The following is a 12,233-nucleotide window of genomic DNA, read 5'->3' as shown; positions in this document are numbered from 1 at the left end:
GGCTTATCGGATAAATTGCATGCTAGCGATCCGAAGCACAACAGAGAACCTATCCCAGTTCTCAATATTAATGACACTTACGCTTGACGTTAAGCTGAAGGGTTGCGTTTCCTACCACCTTTGACTCGAAGTTTTGCCGACTCATAGTTGACGGAACCATAGCAACCTCGGCGACACAAAAGTAAAGGCCGGTATCCCTGGGCATCGCGGGTTCGATGTTCAGAACTGGCCCTTCTTGACGGAAGTCGTCACCCTCACGTATCCAGTAAATTCTCGACGGTTCGGGATTGGATTCGACTTCGCAGATAACCATGACCCGATCGTTTTCATTAGCTTCACGCTCCGATGGAACTCGCACTCGGGGTCCATAAAGAACATCCAAACGTACTGTAGCTTGGCCATCGGGCAGGACACCGTTTTGTGCAATGCATGTGTACTCATTAGAGTCATCCGGGGTCACTGCCTTAAGAACGTGAGAACCACTGTTGCTTACCAGTTGCTTACCACGATACCACTTTATGTTGCGGACCTCTGGATTGGCATCAGCCTTGCAGTTCAGTACAGCGTTCTCTCCTTGCATCACTCGGAGGACCTCTTCACCAACAGATACCTTCGGGGCGTACGACACCCTGAGGGTTACTTTGGAGTCGAGGTGCGTTCCCGAAGGCAGAGCTCGGCTGCGTACCATGCAAGTATATTGTGCTCGATCATCATTTTTGGTCGGTATCACAGTGAGGATAGCTTTTGTCGGATTATCGCGTTGACCGCCTTGTTTAAGTTCAGACGGAACCTCCTGACCGTCCTTGACCCACATGATATCGGGATCGGGACTGCCTCCGACCGACGAACAAGTCAGATTATACGTCTTTCCCTCTTCGGTTAGCAGCGGTGATGGACGAATTTTCGGCTCACCGGGCGCCATCAGTATGGTGACGCGATGCTCCTTTGCGTACATAATTTTCCCTGTGCCTTTTTCTCTAGCTTCGCAACGAAACACTCCGTCATCGCGTTCATACCGTGTGTCATCAATTTCCAGCTTGTACATATCCTCTTCGAGGGTCACGGTGTAACCGGTCTCCAGAGACGTGTCCCCGACCGCAGCATTGCTCGTAGTTTGACCTGATAGTTTTCGTGTCCAGAATAGAACCGCATTCCGTTCCGGTGTGTATTTGTTGATTCGGGGACATTCGAGAACGACATTATCACCCTCTCGCAGATCATGTTCCTCCAATGAATTTACTGAAAACATTACGAAAAAATCTATCGTATTTTAGAAGTTATTAATTTTTCATTATACTATTAGAATCCATGCATAAAAGATGAATATTTATCACCGACTTATTCTAAATGTCATTTTTAAGCTATCCAGACCCGTCCGTTAAAATACTGTGGCCTATCGGAGAGATCGAACAGCCATACCACCGATTCGCTGTTTAAGCCGTACTACACAAAACCAAACAAACCCAACAACAGTTTGTGGTTATGGTTAATCTGTCCCTCTACAATCAACCAGCGTTAACATTGAGTCCCCTTGTGCAATGTTTCGACACGCATAACAATTTCTGTGTTTGACTATGTTTTTCACTGAGAACCCTAAATGTCCTAGGTGTTGATTATTATTTACGCCTGTGTGTTGCATGCATATATTCTCACAATATGGCTTTCTTATCAGTTTCTGCTTTTCTTGCTATGAGGGGCACCAACGAAATTTCCCGGTTTAGCGACCAAAACGAAACAAGTTTGCCCCCGGGTTGGTGTCATCAGGCCAGTGGAGTCCTGCGAGGGCAGCGATATGGCAGTGGTCGATACCATTGTTGCGCCCAATGATCAGGCGATGTTACGCTCGCGTTGCCGAAGGCCATCGGAACGATTAACGCGTCAGGTTGACTGAGCCTTTGGCGACATCGGAAAGCACCCACCGTATACGGATCTTCTGTGTACACACTGTGCTCACTATTGTAAGAGCGTAGTGGTCTATGATACTCTGGTTTAGCAAAGAAAACAAGGCTGTCCAAAAGAAGTTTGCCAACCAACTGCTCAAGTAAGAAGCCGTTACCAACTGCCAACGTCGTCGGAAACTGTGTTGGCATCCTGGTATCTAATTATGGCATTTCCGAACTTACTCGCTGCTGCTTTGTTCCTTCGTTTCCTTCTACTGTAGTTCTGTACGGTTACCACGATATTACACGAGGTCTTGTATAATTTCATACGTATGTGACCATATCAGACTATGCGAAGCTACACACCTCGTTACGCATGTACTTGGAAAATCTGAGTCTGCGTGGTACTATTCGATGCCAATGCGATAATCTCCGACACTGGCGCGTCTCGCGGTTGTTGGTTCATGGTTTACGAGAGCTTTTTCACCGTAGTGCATTCACGATTGGCAGACTGACCAGCTTGACTCCTTGAACTTGAACTACAATATAAACACAGCCGGAGAGAAGTACCACACCATCTTGAGAAAGTACAGATTTCCACCATGCCTGTGTTAAACAGCGGGCGTGTGTGTGTGTGTGTGTGCGCATGATTACAAGCACCTGTCTACTTGTGGTCTTCATTGCATGGCGTTGTCATTTATGCGCGCTTGTTGTTATCAGACTTTTTACTGCCAAGCCGCTTTTAAACCCATATGTTAGAGCTGGTCGCCGCTGCTGAAGTCACTTTACGTGCGTCTATATCGCACTGGATTGTCATCAGCCTTCACAGTCGGCAAACGCGAAGAGTGGACAGCTTGCGACTCTGCCACTGCTCACGAATCGGACGCTTCACACACCATGTTCGGGGCTCTAGTATTGTGTGGCGGCATGGAATAAATAATTCAGACCAGAATATAACCACTGCACCTATTATACGTTTACCGCTGCTAGACTGTAGCCTAATGAAAATAGAAAAAACGTGGGAGACCAGCTTAGCGGACGAAACAAACATAAAAACCGAGTATTTCGGGGGGCCAACTGCGACCAGCCTTGCATACTCTACAAAGAATGGACTACAATGTACGACGATCGTTGTAGAAGGTAAAATCGTTTTCAATTTTCACCGCATTAATTTCCACTATCAGCTTTCGGCACCTGTTGATTCGACTAACGCTTATAACGCCAGCGGCGCCGTAGTCATCGTCGTCCTGGGTCCGTTCGATAAGAGTGCTGAAGCATGTTGAATCAACGGCGCTGATAGTGCCCTGCCTTATTAGTCTACCTGTCCACAGCGATATATTGTGCCGACCAAGTGCCTGTACAATATATCGCTGCAGGCAGGTATCCTGGCATCAGTCTGCCATGTCGAGCCCATACGAAACTCGCTTTCCGATAAGTCTTCGGATTTCCTTTTTTTGTTGTAGTTGCCGTAAACATTACTATTGCGGCATAGTTCGAACGTCGACGAGGAGACGAAGCCAGTCGATGGACTGCTGGCCTTAAGCGAGAATCCGCGATCGACCAAAGAAAGCCCGAAAAACGCGGATCAGTTGTGTCGAAGACGTTCCGCCATCGGCGACGCCTACTACCGCTACTATAGTTGCTGCTGCTTGTGCCGTTGTCATCTTTGCGGGTAACCGATGTACGCGCGTCCTATCAGTACTTCCAGGGAGCGAATAGTAAGTTTTTCGGACGGACGTTTATCCCGGCAGATCGTGGCTACGATAGCAGTTGGCTTATTTATTATAGTAGACAAACAGGCATGACCACGTGATAAGTACAATGACAAGGATGATTGTCCAAAGCAGCAACAGCAGCGCTGCCGCTATCCTGCTGCACCAGGATCTGGACCCTGGCATCCGTCCGCGGGAGGCAGCCAATCAGCGACCAACCGTAGCCGCGACGGCTGGACTAGTTTCCTGCGCACAGACAAGATTGCAGTGGAACAGCGAGACGATACCGCGTCTTCTCAGGCTCAGGCTGGCGTCATTACAGCAACTAGATAACTGTACAGAGTCACAAGCAACGTATATAACGATGGTCCAGATGCTCAGCTCGAGTGAATGATTCCAGCAATCAGCGGGCCAAGAAAAAAAGCACACATTGACATTAATTAGCTCTGTACGGTATTATCAAGAGCCGCTTCATAGGCCAGAAGCCGCAGCTGCCAGCCTGGAACTGCTTTCGATGCCATTAGCACAACGTGGAGAGACTGCGACCGTTAACATCAGCGGTGACACGTACAGAATTGCCCATTGCTGGGATTTAAAAAAGTAATGAAAGTCGACGATGATGGGAAACAATTCAAATAATATACACCGAGCTGTGAGCAGACTGAACAGAAGCCCATAGATGCCGATCTTAATAAGCAGCCCAAACTAGGATTCTCATTAGCCTGCATTCGATAGTTGTAACCATGGACACATGCAGGCTCAATGAAATCACGTAATAAAATACTAAATATAATAATAGGCCCGAAGTCGTCCATATTCATCAATATCAGTATTTTATAAGCCTAATGGGAACTGTTGTTACGCGTGATACCGTTAGTTATGGCATACGGTGATTATTTCGGTTGTAGACATGATTTCTGAAAAAAGAAGAACGTATGACAAATGTAGTTGATCTGCTGAAAACTTTCGCAAAACTTTTGAAAAGTCTAGCGGAAACCTACAAAGTCGGAAAAACAAACAATTGACGATTGAATATATGTGTTCCTACTTGTGCGATCACCTTCATGCGGAAGAGATTTCCAGATGTGTTCCCTACATAGACAAATCTTGACACAAACGAATCTATAGGCGGGTACATATCTACATAGACTATCGTCTAAGATGTTTCATTTAAGCAATAGAGACCCCAACAAAAGATCGCGAATATCCTGCAGTAAACACTTGTAATACACTGTGTATAAGGGACGCCTCTTAGGCGACAAACGTTACCCTAAACAGAAAACTCTTTTTGAGGTTGACTAAAGGGTCGCAAACAATAGAAAAGGTAAAAAAGAAATAGGCAAAACGGATGGCGTGAATGGAAACGTACTGCTTACTGGAAGACGTAAGCGAGATCGTTTTGCATACCTATAATTAGTTTGGACTTCCAGCATCCATCGTACACGAATACTCGTACAAAAACTACTGCAGGAACGGAATTGAGAACGGGTGATTGTTTAGAATCTATCGCAAACAAACAGAAGTTAAACATCTGTGATCACTTTCCTACCACAACTAGCATTTTCTCGAAATGAACTGTGGATCCTTGTTCCTGCTCGGCATCCAGTAAATAGATGCACTCCGCCGGGTGATCGGGGTGTTAGAATTACTGCAGTGTGTTGTTTTGACATGATCTCAGACTCATAGTAAACCCACAGAGATATAAAGCAGACTAAGCTGCAGAGAAGGTTCCCACGATTATGGCCTGTGGAATGAGCTTAGGCCATAATAGTGGGACTTGGATACCCCGCCATCAAGCTCGTGCTGCCAAGTCAACCACACTTCCACATTTCTAGATGCTTTTCTTTGTGGACAAATGGACAGACTACAAAGCGACACTTTGCTTACTTGACATTTTGTGGAATCGAGTTCTGCAAGCAGATCCAGCGAAGAATGACTGCCGAAAGGATGAAGATCGCTGTCATTGCCGGGTCAGCGACACGGCGGTCCTCTGGCGGATTCCGACTGAGCTGTCGAAATTATTGAGCCGATTTATCCTGCCGACAGGCCCTATCCTATATATATATATATATAGATAGATATATATGGTGTCACGACAGAACTCCCAAATCTACTTCGAATCTCAGGGAGACAAATATACTAATAAACGGCTACTTAGCCATTGAATCATCTTCATGTCTTTAGCAACAGCACTAAGCATGTGTCTTAGTTTCTGTTCCGTCCGTACAAGGAAGCTATATCGTAGACAAAAACAGCATTATCACAGACCCCACGACGGTAAGTAAATGACAGGGACTAAATAGACGACAAAGATGGCGAGACTGGCAAAAATTAGCATCATTATCATCATCAGATAAGCGCCATCGGTGGTGCGCTGCTGTTAGCACCACAAACATGAGCCATCCTATGAAAAAGTAGTGGATGACTGCTGCCCTCTTCTGGCTTGCGTTTCTGGAAGCAGAACAGAAACGTTAAGTAGAGCCGCATTGAAACAATGAAACTATAATGTCACTATTGATTCTGTCTCTGATGTTTATGCTATTGCAGTGGACTAAGCCGTATCAGCTAAACGTTCATTTCATCCAACTCCGTTATCGCGTTCGCAGACTCCATGGAAGAGAAATTGGCATCGATGATTCTAGCGTATTGCCTGAAAGTATGACACGGCCTGATGCTATTGCTAGTTTCCATGTAGCCATACAGCTCTTCGCTTATATCTGCTTCGTCAGCCATTTTGATCTTTGTGTATGTCTTGTTTTGCCGGCGCTGCGGCCACTCTTTCAAATTATATTGGCCGCTTGTCAGGCAAATTCCTTCAAACAGCTCGCGGGGAAGACTCACTAAAGGCCTTCTTGAGCCGGGGCCACCAGCTGCTCCTGCATCGTTCTTATGTTGTCTGCTGTGTCAATGTCTACTGGTGTTATCATTGTTGCTGTCGGTTGACTTTTGGCCAGCTACGCATGTTCTGGACTTTTGCTGGAATGAGTCACCGGCTAGTCGCGATTTCATCCTATTTCAGTCAACTATAATATTATAACGCAGTAATGCTAGTGCTACCAGCAGCAGCAGCACTGATAGTACTACCACAGTATATAATCATAGTATAATATTGCGGGGTCGAAGTCCGTTTGTCTCTCAATGCGTGCGTTTCGTCATCGGGGCCCTTCAGCCGCTTGCATGGCTTCGGACGACACAAGTTTCTCACTTAGTCTGATTCCTTCCCTGCGGCAGTGTCCATTTATGTCGAAGAGCGACTGTTCCTCGTCTAGTCGCCGGGCTCGCCCGATATCCCAGCGATACAACGAAGACAGGATACACCATAGCGGCTATACAGAGACAAGTATAATGTAATAATGATAATACCTTTACAATCATGGCTGCTGTCGCTTGGGATGACGCGTGGCAGCGATGAAAACCGGCAGAGGCCGGCAACAAGTACCAGTTACGTTTGCAGCGACGACGGCAGGGGCGGCCCTTAAAGCTGCTGTCTGAGTTCAATTTCTTACTTCTCCGTAACGTTAGCCTGCCGGGGCAGCATTGCGATCTTTTCCAACTGTAGCCTTCTTCGGCAGAAAGCGAAAGGCCGAAGAGTGTAAGACGAAGTCGCTATTCATTTTCTAGTCTATGGACCACTCTATAGGTCTCCGTTTTTTACTTCGTCATTTCCATCTCTACGTCTTTTTTCTGCGCACAATCCCCGGCGCGCGGTTGGGATCGGCAGCGATTAGGGATCGTCGTTGTAGAAGCAATCTTCAGGCGTTAATGACATCTGAGGTCGGTTCCAGCAGCCGAAGCGGTAATAGCACCTGATGCAGTTGATTCCGTTGTCGCCAATGTAGAAGCGGAAATAATGATGAATATTGAATCGGGTTATATCCATGTCTCGCACGCCTCCACCAAGCAGATAGCTTATCTGGCAGTACTTTTTTAGACGAAACGAAACCGAAAGTGGGCAGTGTCTACTGCGCATCTGACAGGCCTCTATGATCAATGATTATCTGTGTGTGCACACATGAATCCATTTGAGAAATAGTGAATGTTTGTCTTTCGATATTCATAGTTCAACATACCAATATTGGCTACGGTTGTTTGTCATGATAATAACGGTATTATTGTATGGCTGCTTGTCGATTTCACGACCCACATAGTCAGTCGACCACCTCGCCAAGCTACCTCACACTCAGCAGTACCATCATTCAGATTCCCACCGAACCCACTTTATCGTCGACGCAGAGTAAATCAATGACGCTTACTAGCTTAGAACTATGCCTATGTCATATTCCGCATACTGCTTTCGCTCGATAAAGGGTAAACTCCGCTCTGGCTAAATACTGCCCAACTTTCGTTTTATCTTTTATCGCGTAAACTAATCTAAACCCAAAAACCTATGGCGAGCCAACGGTCAGACGAAGCTCTTTTCTACGAAATGAATAGCTAACACGACGCAGCCGTAGTGATCCTCGCCCGATTTCCACCCTTGTTCAAGCAACTTAAGGGCCCCACACACTTCGAATCAGAGTCGAAAAGCGAGCGCAGGTTGGCCACCCGTGGGCACCGTCATCTTACTGTCGCGAATAGTAAATTTGCGGAAATTCACCATCGATTATAACAATTAGATGCCGCTGCTACCGCCGGTCGGCCCCTCGTTGAAGACGGAAAGCTGTTTGTGGAGGTGTTCGAAGAAACAGACAGACGGAATGTTCACTACAAGGGCATTTACTGGAAAAGAAGGATCATGCGAGTGCAATCGACCAGTTTCCTTAACGTTCACAGCCGTGATCAATCGAAAAGCACATCTAGCATCGAAGAGAACGCGCTACTCGAATGCACTTGATCGTACTACGTTTGCTATGATTGCTGTTGCCGGGATACGAAGTAATTCACCCTTTTTCGACTCCCTGCTAATTCTGCGACGTAATATGAATAGTAACGTTCGACAGCCAACACATAAACAGTCAAAAAGTCAGGCGCGGCAGATCTGCGGACTGCCTAACGAGTCGGCGTTCTTCCAACCACCGCAACGACCGATATGACATGGCAACTTCTATCGTTAATGGATCTAGTAGAGATCGGGATGCGCCGTCGATAAACTAAAAGGGTTTCTGCGTCTGACGGAAGCGAGCACGGAGGGACGACAGAGAACGTAGCTGGTGAAGATGTCAACACGTGCTATATATATCGCGTGTTTGGGTCATGTGTGCGCGTTGTGTCGAAGCGAAATGCATAGCGTCACCTACTACAAGAAGTGAAACATACTTCTTAAGTATTTTCGTGTAATTTGCTAGTAGTTTGTGCAAACTTCTGACGTCTCGTTAGATCGTGCGTTCCGCTCTTCAGTTGATGTTGGCCACATCGAGTGTGAGCGACAACTACTACAAAACCAAGAGGCAATTGATCCGCAATAACTGAAATAGGTACGAGACGTGTGTCTGGATCTCAGCTTTGGAAAATTGCAGCCGTTGGAAAGATCGGTAGCATTTTTCATCTGAACGGTGCGGAACATCTACCGTCCATTCTCCGTTGGTTGACAAATAGCCGCATCTCGCCTGCATCTACGACACAAACGCGTATACCTCTATCACCACAACTGCTGTCATCGCTAAACAATAACTGCTGAACTAAACACTTCGTGTCTGATCATTATTATCATCATTATGGATCATCACCATCATTGTGGCGCTATAGTTCGTTTGCAACGAAAACAAGCCGAGTCGATGCGTCTTCGAACTCGGTTCTTGTTGCTATTATTAATGTTATTGTGGTGACTGTCGTCAGCGTTTCAGCTTCATGTAACCGAAGGGCGGGGCAGCACAGTGCAGCGGTGATTCCAGCACGCGCCATTAGTGCATCACATAATAATAATGATGACAACAATGAAACTCGACATCTGTATACTTCTAGCAGAATTTGCCCGCGTAAAGGGACATTAAGAACAACAACATTAGCGGCAAAGCTGCTCGATCGAATGACGGCTATGTCTCTCATAGCGCACGGTTTACATTCGTCCGAGCGCGTTCCCTGCGGTGTTTCGCTCGGTCAACGGCTAAACTTCACAACTTTGCGCTCGATGATACTTTGTCATGCGGCAGTAGAAAGTGGCCGCTTAAAAACAGTTGTCGGCTTATCAACCGCACCGATAACAACAATAGCTGAGCATATCGACGATTCAATGAACTGATATTATAGCGCACGGAGACTCTCCGCTAAGTGCACAGAATAACAATACGTATGTTACATTAAGTATGATAGATACATTTTTTTCACAACCAAGTTTGTAGACCATATTAGTGGTTGGGCTTGTTAGACCAATCGGCCGTGGTTGTTAGCCGCGGGTAAAGTTCGAAAGGCTAAGGAATAGTAGCACGAACCTCTGCGTAACTTTACGCAGTATACACTCACAACAAATGGACAGGCGGGGCAAGACAAGTGACCCGTAAACTCAACTTGAAACAAAAGAACGATGCACCTATCAGGTTTGTTCTAATCATCATTAGCATGATCCACATCATGAGCAGATCTTGACATTATTGGCGTGTATTCGTCTATTGTGGCGAGTCCCGACGATTATTTCAGCATTTGTTTCAGCAGTTGTAGGGCATCGTCCCCTACGCCGCGCGTCCACACCATCTTCGTCTTGCAAAACATGATCGTTGTCGTAATCGGCGTTTTTTGCTAATTCGTTTGTCCTTTAACAGGCTCGCGACAATCTAACGTTCTAATCAGGTCATCACGAAAAGTAGAGGAAATCCCTCCATGTATGTAGCGTGCGTGCTATATGGATACGAGCAGTACAGACACGACAAGATCGCCATTGTCGACGCCTTCGCGTTTCGGCGAGCAGATATGGTCGCAATCGCAGACACGCCATACCAGAAAGATAGGTGGACAGACGCTTGGCGTGGGAGACAAAGGGATGAAAAAACAGTTCAACATGACAACTTGCTTGAAACTTGCAGAAAACCATTGTAAGGGCATAAGTATTAGAGCCTGTCGGAGCACATATGAATCGAAATCAGCGTATTCTCAACGGCCGATCTCCGACAAACAAAACGGAATCAACTAAAGTTACCTGAATTGAACTAAAAACACGTTAGCAGAAGACGTAAATCCGCTCAGAACTTAGCCAGTTTAAGGTAACCAAGCTTCCGGCTCTAACGCAGTTATAATAACAATAACAACGACATTAGCGGTGAAGATTTACGAATAAGTGGTCTGTGTCATGCTGTTTTGTTTGCCTTCGGCTTCATCGCAGAATGCTAATACGGGCTAAGCATTACATATGTAAAACGTATGGCCAATTTTGAGACATAACTTGTCACACATGGGCAGTCGATAGTTGTTAAGTTGTAAGTTGTTTTATCGTAGTAGATATTTCTATTGAGCATGAACAAGTACATAGAGACGTGAAGAAATGAAGCTGTAAACGAATCTTACCACAGTAATGTGGTAGAGATAGGGTTTGCGAGTCGGTCCAGGTTGACCAGTCGACTAATGTGCACGCTCGTTACGGGCGTCATCGACGTAGTAGCCCATTAAACCAGCAGTGCACGATTTTGAAGAGCAGAAGATGTACGATTGTACAATATGGACACCGAGACGATTCTATGGCTATAATGTTTGTGTGGGTGTCTGGGTGCATATTCGCACGGCCATGCTAATTTCTGGTCCCAAATTGATGACAAACGATGCGCAGATACACGGCGCATATATAAGACAGTTATTCTGAGCATATTTGGTTCAATGGATTTTAATTCTTTTCATTGCTGAAAGCAGACTGTATACAGCCGACGCTGTAGATTATGCGGTGGCTTGCCTACACCGAAGCCTGCGCCTTCTTTATTTGTTAATAGCCAGCCCACCAAGGGTGCACGTCCGCGACCAATGTTCTATCTGTTTTAGTGACCATCTGTAGATAGTGATAGTGGTACAAAAAAACTAGCATAACATACACAGGTCCTCCAATCACAACGTCCTGGTAATTGGCATGTATTTGAAGGATATGCATAAATTACCAGCATAGGACACCCCTCGCTGACACCGCTTGTGTAGCTAGTGGCGTAGTATGCAAAAAAAAAAAACAAGTAAACACGCTGTCCAAGTCCAATAGCAGGAGTAAAAAGCGCAACCGTTGTTATATCTATACTGCACGTACAAAGAGTACAATAACGATGATAATAATAATAAGCATGTATAAACCTGTATACACACAAGGCAATCGATGGTCAACAGCCCTATATCGTGCCATTCCTTGAACGCCCAGCTCAGTGCATATCTGTGTGGCCTGGAAACTCGTTCCGCTGGCATCAGCATCAGCAGCAGGAACATCTACGATCAACATCCAGCAGCCCTTACGGCAACGACCCATCGTTCGTATCACCACTTGAAGACAGGAGTAAACGGTGAATGTGGCGTCAAACGTAACAGCCAACTTGATCGTCTAAGCGTCGGGTCGAGCTGCACCCGCCAATTGAGCAAAAGTAATAACCGACCAGCGACCGAGCGTGCAGCGAGCAGGTCCCAGGGTGGAGCCCTGGGTGCGGTTAACATACTAAGACAGCGCTATCGCCCGTTGTCGGCTGTACGGCCATCAAAGAGGTTATTTTATCCCCGAGTCCACTTCCATTTCATCCTTGTCCCATCA

At 46.1% G+C, this 12,233-nt stretch overlaps 1 protein-coding gene across 9 annotated transcripts in view; it reads right to left on the bottom strand.

Moving 5' to 3' along the window:
• LOC111249101 (neural cell adhesion molecule 1-like) overlaps positions 1–12,233 on the bottom strand; it is a 75,809-nt gene that overhangs the window by 6,003 nt on the left and 57,573 nt on the right. For 8 of the 9 annotated variants that reach the window (XM_086988130.1, XM_086988126.1, XM_086988129.1 and 5 more), the window contains one exon: positions 82–1,239. In XM_086988130.1, coding sequence (XP_086844256.1) covers positions 82–1,045 — 964 coding nt within the window. In that variant the 5' untranslated portion in view covers positions 1,046–1,239. Of the gene's footprint in view, positions 1–81; positions 1,240–5,479; positions 5,608–12,233 lie in introns of those variants that run through there. The other variant, XM_022802474.2, reaches the window with a different exon arrangement.

This window comes from Varroa destructor, unplaced genomic scaffold (assembly GCF_002443255.2).
Source record: "Varroa destructor unplaced genomic scaffold, Vdes_3.0 BEIS01000004.1, whole genome shotgun sequence".
Taxonomy (NCBI): domain Eukaryota; kingdom Metazoa; phylum Arthropoda; class Arachnida; order Mesostigmata; family Varroidae; genus Varroa; species Varroa destructor.
Note: the sequence above shows the minus strand (reverse complement) of the source record. Positions and strands in the feature narration are given on the sequence as shown.